This window comes from Manis pentadactyla, chromosome 13, assembly GCF_030020395.1.
Source record: "Manis pentadactyla isolate mManPen7 chromosome 13, mManPen7.hap1, whole genome shotgun sequence".
Classification (NCBI taxonomy): domain Eukaryota; kingdom Metazoa; phylum Chordata; class Mammalia; order Pholidota; family Manidae; genus Manis; species Manis pentadactyla.
This window is the reverse complement of record NC_080031.1, coordinates 49,982,586-50,007,419: the sequence shown is the minus strand read 5'-3', so window position 1 is coordinate 50,007,419 and position 24,834 is coordinate 49,982,586. Positions and strand designations below refer to the sequence as shown.

The window sequence follows — 24,834 nt, the reverse complement described above, 5'->3', positions numbered from 1 at the left end:
AGATAACATCTTGCAAAATTTTATGGGGCAAAAATTAAGTGGCTGGTCTTCTCCAAAATTTTGCATGTGCTGCTATGTCCACAAGCCATGTGGATGGAATTCAGCTGAGAAGATTAATTACACAGAGTCAAACCATCCAACAAATGATGATACCAATACTGGCTTGACTGAATTAAATGTAGACGACCAAAAGCATCATTTATAGGAAATTTCATGAGACATTGAAATGAGATTTGAAATACAATCAAACCAACATTTGGCAAGTTGATTTCTTTGAAGTGGTAAATGTGTAAAGTGTCTAAAGACAAACATTGGTGAGCAGCTGGAGAAGTAGCTGAGATGAGCATTTCCTCTGCCCTGACAGACCACAGCAAGAAACGGAACTGCGTGATTTCCAGGGGATGCACGGTTTGTGGAGAGCAGACGGGTACCTGCTGAGGCTCCAGCCTGACTCCTACTCCATCTCAAACCATCCTTGATCTGATTCTCACACCTTTCAAAAAATGGCCATATCCTCAAAACCCTACATTCAGCACTCTAGATCCCAATAGTTGCTGGCATGTGGGTAACTTGTTAAGTTCATAGGCAAAGAATATTTAAATCCACAGGTGATGATAAAGTCTTACATCCACTCTTCAAACTTAGCAGCAAATGCAGTTTTTTTAGAAGGTGGTTGTCCTTCTTGAGGGCAAGCACCTCCCCAGCACCTTCTGTAGGGTCCCTGTGACATCGTTGTTCCTGAAGCCGTAGATTAGTGGGTTGAGAAGGGCAGTGAGGATAGTGTAGAAGGCAGACACAGCCTTGTCCTGTTCGGGTGTGTGGTAAGAGTGAGGCAGCATGTGGGTGTACATGGTGGCTCCGTAGAACAGGCTGCCAGCTACCATGTGTGAGGAGCAAGTGGCCACTGCCTTTCGCCTCCCTTCTGCCTCACTCATCCTGTGGACCGTGATGAGAATCCTTGTGTAAGAGGCTGAGATGACGGAGAAAGGGATGAGGAGCATGGTGATGCAGCAGACACACATGGCCGTCTCATAATCCGAGGTGACCATGCAGGAGAGTTTCAGTAGGGTGGGGACCTCACAGAAGGAGTGGTTGATTTCCCGAGAGACACGGAAAGGGAACTGCATGGTGACTGGTGTGAGCAAGAAGCCATCTACGGACCCTCCCAGCCAGGCTGCCAGCACAATGAGTAAGCAGACTTTGCGGCTCATGAGGGCAGGACAGCGGAGGGGGTGGTAGGCGGCCACGTAGCGGTCATAGGCCATCAGGCCCAGCAGGAAGCACTCGGCACCTGCTAAGGTCAAGTAGAGGAAGTGCTGGGCAGTGCAGGCTGCGAAGGAGCTGGCCCGCTGGCCCACCATCCGGTCCACCAGCACCTCGGACACGATGGTGGAGATGTACAGGAGGTCCAGGAGCGTGAGCTGGCGGAGCAGGAAGTACATGGGGTGTGGAGTCGGGGGTCCCGGTGGATGACGGTGATCATGGTGGTGCTGCTGGCTATGGAAATGGCAAAGCCCAGGAGGATGAGGACAAAAAGGAGCCAGGGAAAGCGGCCGTTCCCAGGAGGACAAAGTCATCATACATAGAATAGCTGCCCTGCTCCATGGCTCTGCAGGTTCCATGAAAGAGTGGTGGATATGGTGGGTGAAGCTGGACCCAAAAGATCAGTATTTGTTTTTCTTCAAGTATTGTCATACAGCCATGGACAAAGCAAGACATATTAATCATATCTCATTATGTAACTTCCCCCTTTTTCTAATACTTCCTGGGGTTGATTCCAGCTAATGCGCTGCTTTGAGAAATTAGTCTTTATCCCTTGGGTCCTAAGTAAGTCCCACCCCCAGGGATGAAGTTTGGAACTTGAAGTGCCTGGGACAGCCTGAGAGGCTGCGTCACCCCACACCATCACCCATTCAAGGCTGATATGTTTGATTTGCTATTACTTCCGAACTTGAAGGTCATGATGAAACAACTTTGTGTCTTTGGGCTCAAAAACATTTGTTTGTTTGTTTTGTTCATGTGCAATCTTACATTGAGGAGAAAATGCATAAAAGAGAAAACACATAACTTGTCTTACTGGATAGGGATGGACTGATGGGTAATAAAAGGATGGAATTCCCGACTTATATACTTCTTCTCCTACACTAGACTCCAGTTCTCACAATTGGAAATCAGTCTGAAGATTTCTCCAGAGTGTATATTTTGCCTGTGAAAAGATAACAACCTTGACTAATTTTACCTAATTTACACTATTCTTTCCATACTTGTACATCGTAAAATGTGAGTGCTTAGCATATATTCATTAGGTATTGTATATTTGAAAATAATGATTCCCTGTTGGATTAAGAAACATGAATGCTCTGAGCTTTGAGAGGCAATCTAAGAAATCTTAGAAAGAAGATAATAAGAGAAAAATTTGGGGTCAGATAATGTTTATTTTCCTTCTTTTAGCAGAATACTGATAATATACAACTGATCAACATAATTAGTGAGATGGTAGTAAAAACTAATGAATAAATTTTTAAATAGAAAAAATGAATGGAAAAGAAACTGATTTAAATAATGCTGGAGGACATTGCCTCCCAAAAGAGAGGCTTCCCTACATGAACCTGAATTTTAGTTTACTAGATTTGTGCCTCTATAGCTATTTCAGATACTATTTCACCACGCTTATGAAGTGGTAGGTTATTTGACGGAAGGTTTCCACTGGCATCGGGTAGATCTATGCTGTCTCTTACGTTAGCCAGCAGTGATGTGGACTGTTGGGGACCTGGGACGTGGCTGTTCTGAATGGAGACGTGCTATAAGCAAAAATTACATTGATGATTCAAAGACAGTGTGAAAAATGATATGCAACATATAGCATTAACATGTATATGGAATATATACTGAAATGATATTCTGGATATGTCTGTCTAAATAACATAGGTTAAAATTAGTTTTATCTATTTCTTTTTACATTTTTAATGTGGCTTCTGGAAAATTTTAAATGACCTCTGTAGCCCCTATCAGATTTCTACTGGAAAATACCGAAAGGAGAGCTTCCCTTTCCCAGAATATTATAGTTCAAATAGCTCCTCCAATCAAGTTCCCCAGAACTGAATACAACCCAAATTAGAAAAAAAAAAATTGGACAAAAAAAATCAGGTGTAACAGCAAGCTGGAAAATGTAATGATGTTACCTCTAAATGGACTCACCTGAAAATAGCAGTAAGAACACATTAACAGAGTGCTTAGTGCTTCATAAATATTATTTAAATTAACTTTTCTGAACACCCTAACAAAATGTTACATGTTGCTTTTTTCTGTTCTACAGATGAAAAAAATGAGGAAATTCCTCAATTTCACGTGACTCTAGTTAATCAGTGGCAGATAATTGCTCCATGCCATTTTCTAATAAGCCAAAGTACACATCAATTTATTCATTTTAGAGATATTTCCTGAGGCACACTGGTCAAAGTATTAAATTCTGAAAGGACCTCAAAGAATACACAAAGGACCCCTGCCTTCAGAGAGCTTAGAATTAAGGAAAATTTAGGTCTGTTGTATAGCTGCAGGTGCACTTAAGAATACTTTTTATTTAGGCACTTTGGGGTTTTTAATTTCCCTGGAGAATGTGGAAAGGTAAGAATTTTGCGAGGACAATGGAAGTGATATGAGCTAAAGTCCAGTGGTTGGTTCGTAAGAAATTCATACCAAGGTTTCTGTACATTTCACCAAAACAACCAAGATCTATCATGATATATGGACCCAGAACTATGAAAAGTAAATTCACAGACAGACTTTTACTGATGAGACCCACCTCATATCTTTATAGATTTTTCAACTATCTCAATCTTGAAATATCACCAGCTTCACACAGGGCTCCCACCAGCTGTTTCTGGATGGGTGTCCTTGTTCAATTGCTGCCTTTATTTTCTTCTCCCCCTGTGATAAAGCACTGGGGAAATTAAAAGCAATTCTCATCAGCAATCTGCATGATGGAGAGAGAGGGCGATGCCCGCTCAGACCTGTCGGTCAGATGTCCGCTGGGAACGGGCCCCGCAGAGGCCTCTGCTCATTGCTCCCACGTGAAATCAGCGGTTGGTAGAGACCGGGTGCCGTGACTGCTGTCGGTCCATGGGGAATGTTAAAGCTTGGAAGAGTAGGTGGGCCCCAACAGCCCTCGCAGGGAATGCTGTTCCCAGCCGTGCCCACGCATGGTTCTGGCACCGAAAACCACTAATGAGGCCCTGGAGATCGCCCCGCATTCCTCACAAAGAGAAAAGGAAACTTCAGCAGCTCCGCGATTCTTCAGATTTTAAAAGCAGCCTTCTCCCACTCTGTCCATGTTGACTTGTGCAGTGTGTTTAAAAAACCACAAGGCAGTAGTTTAATATTATTTCCAAATAATATTAAAAATATTTGGAAAATAAGAAAGTGGAAAGGAATCACCTGGGACACTCCATGCCCCCATACAATAGCTATTTCTATGTCTATGCATAATTCTTTATTTTAATATATGTTCAACATTGTTTATATACGTATTTGTATTAAGTCCTCTTTAAGTATACCTATTCCATGTAGAGTTTCAATTTTACACACACTGTCATATGGTTGAATGATGTAACATACACTTAATTATTCCTCAATTGGGCACATTCCTGTTGCTTCTAAGTATGCTTATAATGTACAATACGGTGTGTTAATTTTATGGGATAGGCTGTGGTAGTGGCTTATTAGGCTTTTGAATTCTGTCACCAAATTATACAGCTGATGGCCCATGACAGTGGAAGGATGACTGTGGCATGGTGCTGACGGTGTGTGTGGTATAGTCTTTCTATTTGTTTTATATATCTATATTCCACATAGATAGTGGTCGTTCTATTATTTATTTTGGGATTCCATTGTTCATAACCTTTGCCCTTTTCTGAATTGGGGATTTCTCAAAAATTAGCATTTCTTTTTATGGAATAAGGGCATTCTTATGCATATGATATGTATTGCGACTATTTCATCCAAACTATTACTTCAAACTGTAACTTTTGACTTCTCGGTCAAAAATGTTTACACTGTTATGTAGTTAAGACATTTATTTTGTCCCTTGAACTTTGAGTTTGTTTTGGACAGTTATTCCTTGTAGATGTCTGTGATTAAGATGTAATTCTATTTTAATCCAGTTATAATACTTTTTAAAATGTGTAGTATCATAATAAATATAGAATCTATGTTGCTCTTTGTTGGAAATTTTAAGACTATGAGTTTCTATACAAGGTCATAAGTAAAATAAGCTTTTCCCCACAGACCATGCCAGTGAGCCCTAATTTTGGCTGATGCAAAGAGCTGAAATGTGAATGAGGAATAGGGATAAGGAATAGCCTCACTTCTTTCTGTTGAAATGGAGAACACATCATAATAGGCAAGTTCAGTTTTCACCCACATTATGTGCATAAATGCCGGCATAAAAAGTGGGTCTTAGGTTGGTCATACATGAAATCGTAATCCAGTGACCGCTGCATTCTGGAATCTCCCCTGTGCTTTCCATGTCTATTCTCTCCAAAAATAACAGATCCCAAAGCATCTAGCTAGTTTCTTTTCCCTTTTTATATAGTTACTCTCCTATCAAATGCTGCTCTGAGTCAAAGACTGGCACAGCCTTAGTGACCCCGACCTCAGGTGTTTGCCAGCCAGACAGGACATGAGGATAACTGGAGTTAGTGTGGAAGGACCTGGGCACTCAGGGAAGAAGGGTAACCCTCACTGGAAGCCACTTAACTCCATGTTACTAAAGAAATAAAACTCTTTAAACGGTGGAGGAATTTTGACAGAAGTGAAGGGCCCCCCTTGACTCTGAAAGCACAGGAGTGGCAGGGTGCCTTTCACAGTTAGGTCTCAAGAGAAGGCGACCTGAGGTCTTCCACTGTTTCTGCCATGGAAACCTATTACATCAGCATTTAGTATGTAATAGTGTGAATACTAAACAATATTTGGGATCAGAAACCTGCTTTCACTTCCTGTTTTTATCCCTTATGAGCTGGAGGTCTAGCAAGCCACTCATATTTTCTGTCCTATATGCCTCTAAGGACTTTTAAGAGTAAAATAAGAAACTGAAGTGGAGTAGTTTCCTATAAAGCAGAACATGTTGGATTTTCCTAGCTTAATCATCTTTAAAGGGCTCCATGAATTTCTTGAGGATGTGGAATACTGTAAACAAATTAGATAAACTCCTGTCCCTGTAAACACTTCAAAATTATGTAAGTGAATATATTTTTTCAACAATGTAAATTTTGTTGAAGGCTTGCTTTGAAATAAATCTGTATAGCAGTTTCTTGAGCAATCACCTACATTCTGATGTTCCCAATAGAGAATTGAGTCTATCATATCAGCTGAGAGAAGAAAAAAGATCAAAGGATATAAAATTTGCATGAGTAACACAGATTCATGATATCTATAATTAGAATACTGAGGCATCTGAACACTAACAGGTGTCTGGTTTGAAATAGCTTCCCAATAAAAAAGTCCAGAATCTGATACTTCAACCATCCCATGATTGGCAAAAAGTCCTCACAAATCACTTACCTCCCACAGTAGCCTCCTCTGGAGATGATGGTCTAAAATGAAGGTTAAATATCTACTGTCCAAAGAAAAATCATACAGAATTGATGTAAGTAATAGAATTACTCAGCATTTCTTTGTTTCTAGTAAGTGTAGGTAAGTGAGAAGCATAAATCAGGCCTTTTGAACTGAAAGCTTGATTCTGAAGGTAAGCAAATCAAAGAGGAGAAAGGGGAAGTAAGGAGATTGGAGTGTGTGAATATTCAGAGAATGAATTGCACAGTGGCTTGGCTATGGGATTACATCTTGTTGGCAGGATAATGTCAGTCCCTAACCAGCATGAAATATTTTTAAATAGTCAGGGATAGGCAAACAAGTTAAGGATATAGAGATGGATCAGCCTGCATCCTTAAATGCCCCATAAAGACAGTGCAAGGAAAGTAGGCACTGGCTACATTATATAGGCTGCCAGAAGAGAGTTTGGAAAAATAATTGACATCAGAATATCAGTCCTTAGGGCACTGTGTCCCTAGCCTACAATTACACAGCTTATATATGTGTGATAAGCTCTTTCATTTCCCTCTTTTTTTCATGAAAATGTAACTTCTCATTTACAGAGAGTTACAATAAACTGCCCCCAAATAAATCACACATTGTTTTGGAAGTTTCCCTATTTACAATTCCAAGCCTTATGAATTCCTCTCTTCAAGGGTTAAAGAAAAATCCAGCTCTCCCAAGAAAGTATTGTTTTGCTAAAGGTACTGGATTTCAGGCCCACCCTTTCATTAAAGTATTCACTGATGAATAACTGTGAATCCAAGAGAGGCTGGTCACATACTAGGGACCACCAAACAATTTCTAATCCCTAAGTATCAAAAGTTTCATTAACTCTGGGAGTCTGAAAATGGCTACCTATGATAATTTTAACTTTCTAATTTTATAATATTCCTGGTTAATTAACTTAAAAGCTGAACAGTTGGCATCCATGTTCCAGCTAAAAGATAAGCAGGAACGTATGCCTTTCCCTTTAATCGCCTTTGGCCAGGATGTAGAGTGCCCCCAACTCTTTGCTGTGCATGGCATACCTTAAGGAAGTGAAATGTACTCCTTTGAAGTTCTGTCTTTTCTGGAGTATGGACGGTCATGATGATGCCACAGCATGGTGGGCTTATCTGATACCTCCGAACTGTAGCCCTGGGACTGCGCTCCATCACAATGGCCCCCTGCCAGCAGAGCCTGGCTGGCAGCTGCCCGGGAGGTCCCCAGCACACAGCCTGGGAGCCCTGGCTGGAGACACCTGGGCTGTGCCCACCTGGCCGCCAGCCAAAGGCACCAGCAAAATCTATCCAGGGATGTTCCTACACAAGGCCGTGCTTTCAAGAATGGGAAAGGCAGCCCTTTTGCCTAACCTATAGAAACAAACAGACAGTCAAACAAAAGGAGGAGACACAAGAATATGCTTGAAACAGAATGTAACAAAACTTAGGAAGAACCAAATGAAAGAGAATGAAGCAATACCTGATGAAAAGGATTCCTCGTGGCAATGGAAGCAACAAACAAGAAGGCAACTGACTGCGTGTAAGCATATTTACAAAGGATACATCTGGTAAGTGGCTAGTGTCCAAAATATATAAAGAACCCAGAACCCATACAGCTCAACACTGACAAAATAAAATATTACAAAACAAAACTAAAACTAAAACAATGATCTGAAAACCTGAATAGAAAGACATACAGTAGAAGACACACAGATTGGCCGACATTCATATGAAAAGATCCTCAACATTATTAGTCATCAGGGAAATGCAAATCAAAAACACAGTAAATTATCACACACCTGTCAGAATGGCTATTATCAAGAGACAAGACATAATCAGTGTTGGCAAGGATGTGGAGAAAAGGGCATCTTCCTACACTGCTGGTGGGATTGCAAAATGGTGCAGTCAGTATGGAAAGCAGTATAGAGATTTATCAAAAATACTAAAAATAGAAATGCAATACTACACAGCAATTCCACTTCTGGGGATCTACCCCCCAAAATAAAATCATTAATTTAAAATGATATATACATCCCTTTATTTATTGCAACATTATTTACAATAGCCAAGATATGAAAGCAAAATGACCATCAATAGACGAAGAGATATATACATATACATGTGTGTTTATGTGAATGTATAAAATAGATGAATGGATAAAGAAATGGTACATGCATGCAATGGAATATTACTCAGTCATAAAAAAGAAATCTTGCCATTTGCAACAGCATGGATGGACCTAGAATGTATTACGTTAAGTGAAATAAGTCAGTCAGAGAAAGATGAATACCACACTGTTTCACTTATATGTGGTCTCATACACACTGACAACAGAGTGGTGGCTGCTGTAATGAGGGATTGCAGGAGTGTGTGAAAGGGAAAAATTAGTGTACAAGTTTCCTATCTTGGTCTGGGTGATGGTTACATGAACGTATACACCTGTCAAAATTTATAAGGCTCTACAATAAGATTTGTGAATTTATCAACATAAAAATATCATTAACAAAATTTATATATATATATATATATATTTAGGGTAGAATCTCAAGAAATTGGTACTTTATCTTAAGATATTTCAACATATTAATAAACTGAGTTAAAAAAAAATTATTTGATTGGGAGATTAGATAGAAATATACAGATATAGAGATTCATAGACCTAGATACATAGAGAAATAGGTAGAGATATAGCTAAAAATAGATATGGATTCAATGCAATCTCAATAAAAATAATAAATATTTTTATTTGAAAACATGCTTCTTTTAAGATAAAAGGACCAATAGCATCCAAGACAATGTTAAATAAAAACAATGCAGATAAAATTGTCATTCCAGAAACCAATTTTTATTTTAAAGCTATAATAGTTAAAACAATATGAAATTGACATATTGTGATACAAATAAACCAAGGAAATAGAACAGAGAGCTTATACACAGACCCATGGTTATATGGGCATTTTATGAGGCATTAATTCATTTGATGAGTATGTAGTAAGTTCCTACTGCAGGCAGCCGTTTCTTGAGACCATGGACTGTGTCAGTGTGCAAGAGGCAGAAGCCCCTGTCCTCGTGGGGTTTCTGGTTTAGCAAGGAGTCAAACATTAAAATTAAAGAGAGTAAGTAAATTAACTACAAACTCTGATAAACATAGTCGAATTTTAGAGGAGAAAGAATTGCTCAGAGTGAGGTGATTGTTTTTTTTCAAAATATCCTTGACAGGACAGGCCATTTGGAGAGGATAGCATTTGACAAAGTCTTAAAAAGATAAAGAATTTAGCCATGAAGATAGCTGGGGGAGAAGAAAACAAGACACAATGGGTGGGTGGGCGGCGTGTTGGAGGGTCCTTGCAGCTTCCAGTGAGGGCCACCATGTGGCTGAGCGGCCAGCGTGGGAGATGGAGGGCCCCGACCAGTCAGGCTGAGCGAGGGCTAGCAAGACCCAGAAAGTGTCTGCCCACCGCCGGCCTGTCAGCCAAGTCAGACCAGTGCGGGGCTGAGCAGGCCAGGTGTGCTGGTGTGCAGGGAAGCAACTCCATGGCTTTGAGCCACCAGGAAAAGATGGAGCAGTTTGGAGCTGGCTACAAATCTCCCCAGCCGGCCTGAGGGTGGGCTGGGAAAATGTCATCTGACTGCCCTTTCTCCTTCAAAGAGAGCCTCCCCGGTGTCCAGCCCCATTAGCCACCAAGTCCAATGTGGACTTGTGTTCCCCGAGTTGATCTCCAGTGCCAGGTGTGCCAGATTCCTCTGTATCCCCTCCCCACCCCACTCCTCCCCCACCTGCTTTTGGGCTGGGATGGGGGGCAGTCTTGGGCCTCGGTCAGGGCTTTTCCCCTTTCCCCTTCTGTGTGGTCTCCTCTCCATCCCCGGGTGCAGGTGGTCTGCCCTCCAGGCTTCAGGTCGCCCTCAGGGTCCGCTGTATTCACTGTAGTTGCTTCCTTGGTGTGTGTGGGGAGGAAAGTTTGTCTTGCCTTCCTACACCACCATTTTTTTTCCAACACCTAGTAGATTTTAATGTGAGCACACTATACCCCATCAATTTCACTTAGGTAGACAACCTATTTTTTTACATATAAGTTTGGGGACACAGATGCAAAGACTTCAATTAAAAAAAGACTGCAGACTAGCTGAAGACTGGAAACAAAACACATACCGAGTAGCCAGGGGGACGTGGGTGTATGAAGGGACCTGACGACTGTGGTGCACGTGATTCTAGTCGCCTCTAGTGAAGAAGTACTTCCACTCCTAAATCCAGCTAAGCATTGATGTTATCTGAATTGAAAAAGATAATTAATTCTCCTTAATCCCACATAACTCTCCCGATAAAATTTCATCTTTCTTCTGCTATTCAAAGCAAAGTCTGGAAGCTGTCTCCCATTTCTGAACCTCTTTCTGTCCTTCGTCTGCTTCAGAGGCTGTTCTCCACTACTCATTGCAAACCCTTTGCCAATAACATGAGTGACTATTTGCCTACTCGGGTGATCCGCTTTCTCTTTCACGTTACTTGAATCATGCTCAATATTCACATGGGGGACCCACCCCTTCTACTGCAAAGACTCTTTCCCAGGATTCCATCACACCACACTCCCTGGGTTTGTATATCTTTTCTACCCATTTATTGCCACTTACTCTTCCACGGCTTGACGTTTTTATGCTGCAATTTCCTAGACCGGGTCTTCAGCTCTCCACACAGTCCCTCCCGAGTTGTTTTTTTTTAATCTCCTCTCCTGTCCTACGGGAACACCAGGGACCCCATAAGCCTGTCTTCCCACCTAGCAACTCAGATGATATCCAGACTAAAATACCCAGATTCTTATCTGACATTGCTATTCAGATAGTCAGTAGACATTTCAAACTTTATATGCTCAAAAGAAACCTCTTAATTAAATACCCAAACCCAAACCCTGCTTTAGTCTATTCCAGAAAACATACCAGCTCTCTGCTTAACTGCTCAGTCCAACTTACAGGGGCTCTTCTTGATCTCTGTCCTCCACACCCGACTTCTGTCTGTCTGTCATCCATGCCTTCAAAACATAGTCCCAGTCATAGTGCTTTATCCCCTCCACTTCTGACACTCATGCTAGGATGTTTCTCCTCAGAACACAATGAAAGGTCTTCTGCTTTAATGCTTTCTCCTATAGTCCATTCTCTATAAAGCAGCCAGGGTAGTATTCTCATGATGTCAGTCATTATCTGGCTTTCCTTTACTTGAAATCCATCAATGACTTTTCATTAAAATGTAACTAAGGCTCCAATGTGTGTGGGGGGTATATGGGGATCTCCTGCTATGGCCCTTGCCCATTTCCAGACTTGTCTCTCTACCCATCACTTTGGACCAGCCTCACTGAGCAGCTTTCTGAACACACCTTCCCTATTTCACTACACTGACACCTGCTCTCCTTCCTGATGGGAAGGCTCTCCTCCTGGACATTCCTGTGCCTGTTTTCTCTCCTGCTCAAATGTAAGCCTCCCCGAGGGTCCCCCTGACCACCACAGCTTGAGCAGCACTCCGCTTTTCTCCACTAGCCCACTCTGCTACACTTTTCTCACATATACCACATTATATCATCAGTCCTATTTCTCAGTTTTATTGATAAATTGACTTATAACATTATATTATTTCAAGGTGTGCAACACGATGAGATAAACCCTCATACTAGACTGGATGTCATCAATAAGATGACACAAGATGAGAGTGGTGAGGGGATCGTTTCACATAGTCATGGGATGGCGAGTCGGTGCAGCCACTGTGGGAAATCCCTGTCTTGAAGAGACATGTGCACCACAGTATTTATTGCAGCAAACATCACATTAACTAAAACACTGAAACAAATTGAGCATCTACTGGTGGATGAATGGGTAAAGAAAATGAGGTATGTATCTGCTATGTGTTATATTTAACTTCCTATTGAAGCATAATAAGCATAAAAAATATTCAATATACAGAGAGGTTGAACTTGATCAGTTTTCTCAAGCTGAGCACTGAGCATATAATCTGCATTCACAGGAAGAAACAGAAAACTACCTGTGCAGCCTGCCAGCCACTGACCTTCCAAAACCATGTTGTGCTTCATCTGTTCTTTGGCTCAGTGTATCTTCAGTGACTTGCTTCTGTACCTCTTCATGTTTCTGAGATTAATCCACATTGTTGCCGGTGGTAAGAGAATGTGCACTCCTGTTGTATAATATGTCAAAATTTATTTGCCCATTTTATCATCAGTAAGCTGATTTTTTCTGTCTGTTACCACATACCTGTTGGCAAAGACTATGCAAACACCTCTGTCAGAAATTCACCCGACTGTACGCCTGCTGGGGCACTGAGCGCAGACATGTTCAGCTTAAGTCTCTGCTGCTACGTACAGTGTGATGTGGAGATATAAGTGGTTTCTCTGCTTGCTTGCTTCTTTTCCTTTTCATTGTCTTTCCCCCATTGGGATGTAAACATCTTGAGTGCAGGTGTTTTATCTGTCTTGCTCACAGCTATGATACAGGAACGAATAAGTTGATGAATGGAGGAGGAAGCTGAATCTGAAAGGTGTAGTGTTCAAACATCACATTTCTTGAAACCCTGTGATCTGGTGGACTAATCAAAAATGTTCCCCTACAGAAGCCCCTTACATCTGTGAGCCTGACTATTCTCATGTATAATTTAGAACAAATAAGAGGTGCTGCATTTCTTACTAGGTTCTTGGAGGATGAATCTGGCAAAGCATGTAAATTGTTAAATTTTATGCATATTGACCAATATGATGATAATATTTCATTTTTGATCCCTCAGTTAATCCCTTAAAAAATCAAGCAGCACGTTGACCATGCTTACTGTCCTCCATTGTTGGAGAAGTGGGGGGCATGGGTATGAACTCTGAGCTGACTCCTCTTCCCTGATGGTATATGCTTAACCTTAATGACCTTGTTACATATTTGAAAAATGATTTTAGTATCCTCCCAAACCATATTCCTCTATGTTTCTCCAACATTTTGAAAAACACTCAGGCATTCAGTACTCTTATGCTGTCCTTCCTAAGCAATATCCTGTGCTTTTAGCCATCAGTATTAGCTTACCTGAAAAACAGTATTCACCAATGTGTTGCGGACAAACAAAATTAAATACTGTATTTCTTCTTAAAAGTATCAAATACGTGATGATTGCACTGAGTACATGGCTATTTTAGAAAATTATATTCAGTGACTTTGTCTTCTACCTGACAAATTGGAGCACATACACAACTGTCTTCCTAAAAGTCTGGGTCAGAGTATTACCCTTCAGAATAGAAAAGGTGGTAATTCTCTTATTTTTAGATGGTTTACTAGGTTATACGGCAGTACCATACTTCCCCAAAGTACCATTTTTTCCCCTGCTCTCCTTGACACAGTTCATGCCATTTAAAATCACATGCAATTTAACTCCTGTGGGTAAAATCACAGTATTTCCAGAATTTCCGGCCTGGCCTTAGTGCATCTCCATATCAGTAGGTAATTACGAGGGCGCACAAGGGAATATCTGGACCGGAGAGGTTGGGTGGGGTCTTTTTGCAGCCAGCTAGTGAGAGACACAGGAGAACAGGAGTAGACAGCTACCTGCAGGCGATAGACAGGTTTCTCCCACTTGATTCCTCCCTTTGATTGATTTTGGTTTGAAAGGTTTATGTGCCCCAGGTTGGGCACATGTTTTATCCCTGGAGTTTTACCTCCTAAAGGTAAAAGTGCTTAGCAAGTAATTTTAATTCATGTGACCAAAAACCATGGGGGATAATTTTCTTAATACAGGGCAAGAGAAAGGGGAGATGTAAGAAAGGAAAGAAGAGGTGAAGGAGGGAGACCAAGAGGCCACCCTCTTTACATGGATCCTTTTTCTTTTTTCTGCACAACGGAGCCCTCTCCTGTTTAACCTCTCACTAAGTGCACGGCCACGCTGACCACAGGGGTGGCCAGTCACAGTCTGCACGAGAGGGAGGCCGCTGTTACAAGGCTTCCCGCCGCTCTTCATGCCGTGAGCCTGCCAGTGCCCTCTTCAGAGCGCCAGTCACATCCTTGTTTCACAGGCTATAGATGAGCGGGTTTAGCATCGGTGTGAGGATGGTGTAGAACATGGAGAAGACCTTGTCCTGGTTTGGCTTGTGGTATGAGTGAGGCAGAGTGTAGGTGTACATGGCGGCCCCATAGAACAATGTCACCACCATCATGTGGGATGAGCAGGTGGCAAATGCTTTCTGCCTGCCCTCCACTGAGCTCATGCGGTGCACGGTGGTCAGGATTTGGGCATAGAAGGCAATCACCACAGAGAAGGGGATAAGCAGCATCACCACACAGAACACATACATCACCGTCTCGTAGAGCGCTGTGTCAGCACACGCCAGCTGCAGGACCATGAGGGCTTCGCAGAAGAAGTGGTTAATCTCCCGGGAAGCACAGAAGGGGAAGCTCATGGTGATGGGCGTTAGCAGAAAGCCGTCCAAGGAGCCCCCAAGCCAGGACCCTGCTATGATGCCCCAGCAGACCCTCTGGCTCAGAAGGACAGGGTAGTGCAGCGGGTTGCAGACGGCCGTGTAGCGGTCCTAGGCCATGAGGCCCAGCAGGAAGAACTCGGCCCCGACGAGTGTGAGGTAGAGGAAGTGCTGAGCTGTGCACCCCACAAAGGAGATGGTTCTTTGACCCAGCAGGTAATCGAGCAGCAACTTGGGCACGATGGTGGAGATGTACATCATGTTGATGAAGGACAGGTGGCTGAGCAGGAAGTACATGGGGGTGTGGAGCCGGGAGTCAGTGCGGATCAGGAAGATCATGACCCCGTTGGCCACCAGCACAATGAAGAAGATGAGGGAGATGATGATGAAAAGAAAGCCTGCAACGTCCTTCCTGTCGAACAGCCCCCGGAGGGTGAAGCCCGAGGAGGATGTGTTGTACTTATCCATTGACCCCATGGTGGCGCCGCTGTGATCTGGAATCTTCCAAGTAAAATGATGGTATCTGCAGGGAATTAATACAACAACATACAGGTTGATTTGGGGGCAGTAAGCTCCCTTAATTTGAAAGAAAACATTAAAAAAAATTTTTTATGACTTTGGCTCTGATATCCAGCAACTAATCTGTTCTAAATGTTTTTAAGTAAAATTGATTATTTTATTTTAAATCAATAACTCTTTAAATCCAGAAGATGATGTCAACAGATGCTAACAGGGATACATATAAAAAATACCTAAGGGTGCATACTGTGGTATGTAAGAGTTACACCTGGCCTGGTGCATGTGTGCGTGTGTGTGTACACATGTGTTTCTGCATGCACGTGTGCATGTGTGTGAACATACTACCTTAAAAGTGTTTAAATCTATAGCTTTATTAAATGAATATATTATATGTGCATTATATTATATGAATATGTTAAATGAATATATAATAATATACAACTATATTAAATGAATAATCATCATCACCATCATCTCCAAAACATCTTAATACTGGTTCTGGGTAGCTTATGTTCTCCATTTAGTCACAAATATGGGTGGTCTATAATTTTAACTAGAGTTTCTGCCTATATTACGAGTACTTTTTTGTGTGTGTCTTTTTGTCCATATTACAGGCAAAATTTATGGGAGCAAATAAAGTGAGAAATTGAAACTATTCTCGCAAACTCAGCAATGGAAGGGCGATCCAATACAAGCGGCATTCGCCATTCTAGATTTATATTTGTATATATTAAGAAAGATATTTCAAATTTAGGATTAGCATTAGGATTATGATCAGCATGAGCAACAGCTGTTAGCACTTAACATTAACAATTAGGATTCTGAGGAAATAGGATAGGACATACACACCGAGATGTAACTCACTGCCATTTTTGGAATTTGAAAATTTTCCATAGTCATTCATAATTAAGAAAAGTTGATTGAAGTTTATATAATTTCAGGTGATGACTAAGTAAAAACATCCACAACAAACTGTTTGAAGTTAAGGATGCTTTTTCATGTGCTTTAATGTTAAATATGTCAAAGCAAGATATGTTTTACCAATATGTTTGTGAGATAAATTGATCAAATTGGTGTGTGCTCCATGAAATATTCTAAAAATATGAATATGTGGGTCCATTGCACAGGAAAAAAAAATGCTAATAAGAATAGTTCCAACAATGATCTGAAGGGTTTCCTTTGTGCCAAGTTCTTCCTATCTATTAACTCACTGAGTCTCACAACAATCCTAAGAATTGAGGGTCTATAAAACCCCTTTTCACTGAGAGCAGCATTGTGCACAATGTTTCCAGGGCCCCACAGGCTGTTAGTGGTAGGATGTTTGGACCAGGCAGTCTCAGCTCCTTTTGTGCTCTTACCTACAGCCCAGAAAAACAACTAGTCTCTTCCAGTAATTGTCACATAAAATGTCTCAATAATAAGTCTGTTTAATTTTTAACTACATATAATCATTAATATGACTAGTAAAATTCAATCATAAATGAGTGAATCACATAAATCATTATAATGAAGACAGCTGATTTTTAGGAGCAAACTCTGTTTTTCCTGTTTACCTTCTATTTTTTGTCAATTTGAGAATCTTTGATGCCAGGCTACATAAATTTTCTTGACACCATGTGTGATTTCAATCTGCTTCATTTTTACTTACCTTTCTAGTTTCCACTAATGGAGCCCATGAAAGTGTGTGTATGAGAGGAAAACACCATCCAGTTTATGGCAGCCTAAGTATTAGTAGTAATTCAGCTACTTCTACACCTCCCACATTTGGGATCTAACTTTTGTCATTCCCTAAATTCCCACCAGGTGTTTATTTTACGAAGTCATTGCTTTCTTTGCTCTCCCATCACACTCATTCCAAAATCTTTTTAAAATCTGCTGTCCTAGTTTTTGTCTTTCCTCCCACTTACAGTCCTGACAATAACAAAGGCAGTGTGTAAAGGCTTCTCCATTTTGCAGCTGGCTGGCCTCACTCTCCTATGTGTGCATAAAAGGTCTCTTGTTAGCCAAAAGGCAGCCCAATTTGGTTATCTTATAATCTGTTATCTCACTATGAGGAAGCATAATGAGAAAGACCTGTCCCAGTTGAATTGCTCTCGGGCATAGATTGCTATGGTTTTATACAAACGAAGATAATCAGAAAATGTCTGGAATAATTCTGTGGCTTTACACTGAAATTTTTTCTGAAGGGATGGAGTAGAAATAGAGTAAAACAAAATTTAGACCCAAAGTTCTTCTAGTGATCATGGTATTAATTACTTGTTACCTTGGATTCTCTCCCCAAACTTTCTGAGTGTCAGTTTCTGTTTACATTAAATTTAGGTAATATAATATTCAGGGCTGCTCTATAAGTCAAATAAGAAATTCTTAGGTGAATATACTTCATACAGTGCAAATGTCAATTTTATAACCACATATGTTAGTTATTTCAAAACTATTGATAAGAGTGTGAGAATTCCCAGTGTCTCCTTTAAGCAGTCTACATATTCAACTAACATCTATGAATTTAAATTGTAGACCTCTTGAACCTCAGGCCTATAAATCCGAACGCTCTGGTGGAATTATTTCAGGTCTTAAATTCCTTACATTTTTTTCAAATATCTCATGGCTTGAAGGAAATGGTCATTAATGTATTTTCTCAGAAATCTGGATATTTATGCCTGAAGAGCCTTTAAATGTCTTTGAGAAGCATAGATATGTTTGGCCTATAACATATGAGAACATAAGAAAAAAAGTCTTTGTATTCTATCGGTATGATTTTCTGGTTGAAATTTGTCTTTAAGTCTTAAATTACTTTTTTTTTTCATATACACACCACTGGTGAAGAGAAATCCTGACATTTGCAAATATTCTCTCTAATTTTGTTAAAGTTGCACATTTGATTGAATGGGGATGATGGAATTACTTCTTCCCAACTAACTGGAAGTCAGGATGCGATTCCCTTGGGACTGCAGGATCACTGAGCCCATCCTTTAAATCAAGGGGCAATGGAAACTCTAAGGCGTAAGTTGCTGCGTTTCCCTGGATGGCCGCTGGTGAACCTCCTGCCAAGTGGAAGAGCACACTGCACCCTCTCTGGGTGCAGCAGCCCCACTGATAGTGCTCACTTGGCTTAAAAGTTGCCTCAAGAAACCTCCTTCTTGCCCTCTCAATCTGCTCAGAGGCAATTTCTTCCCTTGTCGACATTTAGCCTTTTAAAATGTGAATGTACTAAAGAGTCCTTCTTCACCTGTCTCTGTGCAGGGTTATGCTTCCTGATTCTTGTGTGCATTCATCTATGAGTTCCATGCCCCAAATGTTCAAATTCCTGGTGCTAACTTGAGATGATCTTTCATAATATCTATTTTAAAATGCATTATCTCAATTTCAACAATTACTTTAGGTGGAGCTGTTCCGGTGCAAAATACATGGTAGAATATTAGTTTTCTCTTTTTATATCAGAAATCTCACACTGTTGGTACATCATATGCACATTAAAACTCTTCCAACTAAATTTCATTCCACATTAGAGTTTTGCAAGCCAGGTATATGCATACTTGTGTAGATTTGAAACTAAACACAAAACCTTATGCATATTCCTAAATCTTCTCTATATTCTTAAATTCTGCACAGTATTTCAAGAAGTTGGAATCATTAAGAATAAAATCTAATTGAAATAAGAATCACAAAGTTAAAGATAATAAAATGACAATTTCAACAAATTTTCAGTACTGTTTGGGACATCACTCCAAGGAGTGACCCAGAACCACATCCTTTGTCAACCACATAGCCCTCCTGCCAGGATCCCTACAGAGATCACATATTCAGAAACCCCACAACTAAAAACACCCAATGTTTCTGATGGGTAATCATTTTGTGGCATAGAGGGCACTAAAACTATGCTTGTGAACCACTGGCAGACAGCAACTGAAAAAACCTTTAAAGTTATTGTGGAAAAGTGATTTGTAAAATGTGTGCACCATCGACAGCCAGGCAAGAGCCCTGGGTTTGCCATTAGAGGGCCTGCAGGAGCCTTCCTGTGCGTCCAAAGACATGCACCTCCAATTCTGCAGCCCCTGTGTCTTTATCTGTAAAAATAGGGCAAGGAAACAAGGGTAATTTTGTCAGTGGTGGGGAAGGGAGTCAGCATCGGCAGGCACTTAGGAAGGCTCCTGTAGACTGTGCCCTATAAAGTAAGACTAATTTGTATTATCATTTACCCATCTAAGTCTTTCAAATAGTATTGTTCCTATTGCATCTAATATACAAGGTTAAGATTTGCTTAAATTATTAGACCAAAGAATTCTGTAACAAATGTAAAAGAAGATATCTAATATAATGTCCAGTACAGGAATCTTGAACAGAAAAACAAAAGGACCTTATGCTACATGTTAGATCTATAAGGTTGAATGAGATCGGATCCCTAACTGGGGGACAGGCAAGGCAATTAATTGCATTTTTAGTTAGCCTTTGACATTAAGATTTCAAAGTCAGAATGTCTAATGTAAAATAAAGAATAAGCCACCATTTTAATAGAAACACATATTATGGCTAAATACATTTACTAATTGTTAAAATATAAAGTAAAAAGGGGAAAATGTTTACTAAATTTACACACCTACTGAAAAAAAAGGCATTTAATAGACAAGAAGATTCTTTGCACTCTTTCACTCATTAGAACCCTTACAGCCAGAGATTTGCAATGCCTACTCCAGAAATTCCCAGAAATAATCAGTCTGCTTCCTAACACACTTGCACCTGGGGTGGGAGACGTGGGGAAGCCATTCTCCCACTGAACAGGTACCTGAGGTTAGCAGCCTATGAGCTGTAGGAAAACCTGCCTCCATTTCCTTACATGTAACTCACATAAGTCCCCGTTATGTCTATAAAGAGGGTCAGTTCGTTCAGACCCCTCGGAAATGCTGTGGAAATTCAGTCCTTTCCTAATTCAGCAAATATTCAGTATCAGTGGAAGAGCTGGGAAGCGACTCAGCGTTTCATCCCCAGTATCTTCCTGCACGATCCCAAAGACCAGAATTTTCGTTAAGATCATCAGAAGAGAGGGATAAACAGAGCTGGTCTAAGTATTGCCGATGCAGCAAGATGATTCATTGAATTGCTAAATTTAATCAAGCATTTTTCATTGTTAGACACACCCTCAAACTACTGAATCTGATCATTTAATTTTTCAAAAAGCCTTAGTGATTTATTCATTTTTCCCCCATATCCTCCCTTGTTAACCTCATAACCTCAGAATCCTCAAGTCTTTTCTCATCTATGCAATCTGAAGGCTATGCATGAAAAGCAGCTATGTTACACTCCCCTCTTGGTGTGCATAAGGAAATGGAATGCGCTTCACTGATATCTAAAGTTGCCCAAATGCCTAATTTTATCCTAAACTTTGGCCCAACTAACAAAGGTCACGTCTGTCACTTACTTGGAGCTGAGTCCCCTCCAGACAGATATTCGGAGAAGAACGTGATATTCAATGGTGGAGATGGTCATCCAAGTTCACTGGAGCAAGATGAATTTCTGCACAGGGAAATCCTTGAAGATCTGGCCTGTGTGCACAGCTGAACTCTACATCTTCCTCCGGAAGATCAGCTACAGAGGTTTTTAATTTTGATTTATGAGCTTGGATTTACTGAATCATACTGGAGGGGTATTCTTAGCAACAGATGATGCACTTAGCGTACAGACAGGCTGTAAGTCATAAAGAGCTATTTGTAATAAACTCTGTAGAAGGAAGAATCAGTAAAAAATGCCCCAAAATCCCTGAAACATTTTGCATTGATAGGACAAATTATACAATTTTTTTAGCCTTCTAGAAAAGTGTTAACACTGCTCCCTGTTTTTACGAGGAAATACTTAGAAACCAAAGAGAGAGAATTGTGAAAAATTGAATATACTTGAACAAAGAAGCCGAACATTAAATACATTGAATTGCCTCTGGATGTTCTGCGTCTGGGACTCCTGGCAAAGGGGAGCACCCGGAGCGAGAAGGGGCCGTGATTTAAATAGTTTTCTGAGAAGGCCACACGTGCTCTTGGAAAGAGCAGGTCTCCTCCCTGTGGATCTCAGCAGACGTCAGTGAGACAGAATGGCTGCAGCTAATTAGACGTGTATTTATGGCTTGGCAGGCTGGGAGTCCTAAAGTCATCTGGGCCTAGAGAGAAGGGTTTCCAGTGCTGGCTCCAAAGTGCACATTCCTGACTTCCTGAGCATTTCACCTGAAATTACTCCTCCCGGACAAATGTGCAAACTAATGTGAAGAGCCATAAAAAAGATGACAAATAGCCAAATTTCAGTTATTTTAGCACTTTATTTGTAGTCTAATAATCCTCACTTTATCTGAATCATTACAGGAAATATATACACTGAGGAAAACAGGGAAAACATTTAAAATGTGTAACACACAGAGAGAGCCACTGAAAGCATATCATACATATGGTTTTCCTTAGAAAACTGCTCTTCCTTACAAAATTGCACATAATCACTAAACATAAAATATCCTTACAAAATTGTATATCCTTGCAAAATATACCAAATATCCTTACAAAATTGCACTTCCCCTGCAGATATCTATATCTATATTATCTATATCATCCATATCTATATACACACAGCATTTATAAACCAACACATATATATTTGTATGTATATGTGTGAATTAACATATAATTTGAAAATTTCCAATGTTCATAAAGGACTTCATAGGAAGTGTTCCAGATAGGATATATTTTTCCAAATGTAACATTTACTATCCAAAGGGTATTCTACACCCTAAGATATGTTTGAGTTTACTTAACATATACTCCATTTTCAATGACACACTTTTTAAATTGTAACACTAAAAAGTCCTGTGGTGGCGAACACCCTTATAATTTTGAGTGTGTGTCTTAAAGTGTTTCTTCTGCCAAATTTTCTTCCATCAGGATTATTTAGGCAACTTGTGTAATACCTTTGAAGTTTTAATTTCATTTTTAAGTTGTATTTCTGAAATACTGTCAGTTCACTTTACAACTCCCTGATAATTTCCACTTCACTGATACACATTCACAACTCTCTGTCTCTAAAAATAAATGAACACACACATTCACATCTCTGGTAATTCTGGCCTAGACAACTGAATTTAACTGATACTTTGTCTAGTGAGGTTGAATCTTCTTGAATGTGTTGGGATTTGTTAGTTTCTAAATCACCCATTTCATATGTCCTTATTTATTAGAAATGTTATTCTTTTAGACTTATACAACCTTTTCTTTGCATAGGAAAGTTTCAATGTGCCCATCATGTAGGTCTCAACTGTTGTTTTCATTTTCTTTGTTCTATTTTATTTTGTTCATGGCTTTTTTGTTATACAAGAGTTTTTACAGTTACAGAGCAAAATACATCAACAATACTTGTAGTTTCTTCCAAAAATATTTAGAAATTGTCTACTAGCTTCAAATATGAGAAATACTTTTATTTTTAGTAGTTCCCATTTGTATGTGTATGTTTTAATTTAACTCTTTAAAATCTGGAATTTAAGGGTATAATTATGAAGTGGAGATTTACTGAATTGTCTATGAATAATTATACAATCATTGTAAAGCCAATTACTGTCAAATTTTTCCTTTATCTAATGAGTTTCAATATCAATTTCTTTAATAGATGTTTAAAAATATTTACTGAGGACTCTAATGTTATCTACTGATCCTTCACATTCTTAAAACTCCATCTTAGTGTTGGATTATTTTAAGATGTTACTTGTTCAGTGAATTATGGGTGTTAAATAAAATGGTATTTTATCTTTCTTTTTTTAAACAATTTTGTAACTGCCCATTTGTTTACTACAGAAAAACAAGTCTAGAACTGCATTGTTATGTTTTGAAAACAATAATAGCATTAGCCAAATCATTTATTTGATGAGTATTTACATCTTTACAAAATTACCTTTCTCAACTATGAGTTTATTAGAACCTTTAGTTTACTTAGGTGTTCAGTTAGCTTCCTTTGTTGATAATTATGCCTTATGTATTTTGTGTGTATATTTATGTGTGTTCTGTATATTACTGCATATTTCACATTATATTTAGTCCATATATTTCTAATTAAATGCTACCTTAATGATTTTATCTATTTATTCTGCCATATTTTGGTATTTGTCAATGTTTACTTCTGGCCAACTGGAGGGCTGGTATTAAGTATTAATTTATATTTTAATTTTGCTAATTTACAATCTCTAATTTGAAAATACTTTTGCAGAGGATCACATTGTGTTTATTTTTCATAGTCATCAAAAGTACAACATAAACATGTAATCTCCTTTACTTTAAAACATAGATATTTATTTTTTATTTGCATTATGTTGTTTAGAATTTCCCAAACTCTATCAACCAACATGGGGGGAATGGGCCTTCTTGCATTTGTTTTTACTTTGGTAATAATGCATATGTTATGTTTTCATTATGCCTGGACCTTCCCTTAGTTTGAGGCAGACTCACTTCATCACGGTAAGGAATTATCCTTCTATAGTTGCTTCTCATCTAGATTTTTCTCTCAGCAATGATTGCTGGATTTCATATCTTGGCGACCATCCTTTACAAACTGTGTGTGTGTCCGCGCGCGTGTGTACCTCATTACTTTATCATTTTCCCCGATAGTTGTGAAGGTTACTCAGAGAGTGGTGGGTCTGCAGCTGGACACATGTGAAGCAGGAGACCTTAGTTTTGTGCAAACGTTGCATCACCAGCAGGCTGCATCAGCCAGAACTCTGGCTGGGACTCGTTTCCTCACCTCTGCAGTGATCACTCTGAATGAGGTCAGGAATCACGAGTACAAGGCACCTGCGCCTGGCGCTTCATGCCCTGGGACTCAGCCCCGGGAACCCGCCTGCGTCCATCCCGGCTGATGGGATTGCACCACTCCTCTCACAAAACCTGAACGTGGTCCTTGTTCTTTCGGAAATTCTCACCATGGTACTTTGCTGGTGGTCCCTGAAATTGGCACAAGCTGTAGACCCATCACTCAGCCACTGGCAAGCTGTCCTCCAGGCTCACTCGCTCCCTGGGATGCTCTTCCTGCCTGAAGGATTTCCACAGCTCCTTGCACAGTGCCTGCTGCTTGGCAGCCTCCTGGAAGGGCCCTGGCAGACTCCTGGGCCCTTCACCACAGCCCCAGCTCCCTGCACCCCATCCTGTGACGGTCCTCCTTAGTGGGGCCACCGCCTTCTCAGGCCAAACGTCACTCTGTGTGCCATATAGGACTGCATTTTTTTTTTGGTGTATAGTCACGGCATTCTAAGTAGCAGAATAGAACTAGAGGTTTGGAGCTTTGGCACGTTC

General features: G+C 40.2%; 1 protein-coding gene and 1 pseudogene across 1 annotated transcript; both read right to left on the bottom strand.

Moving 5' to 3' along the window:
- Nucleotides 1-662: 662 nt before the first annotated feature.
- On the bottom strand, nucleotides 663-1,605 carry LOC130680416 (olfactory receptor 2T27-like). Its single transcript, XM_057490886.1, is given in 3 exon segments — nucleotides 663-1,447; nucleotides 1,450-1,560; nucleotides 1,563-1,605. Coding segments are annotated over 3 exon segments (939 nt in total).
- A 12,925-nt stretch (nucleotides 1,606-14,530) lies between these two features.
- LOC118912993 (olfactory receptor 2T1-like) lies at nucleotides 14,531-15,565 on the bottom strand (annotated as a pseudogene).
- Nucleotides 15,566-24,834: the final 9,269 nt, after the last annotated feature.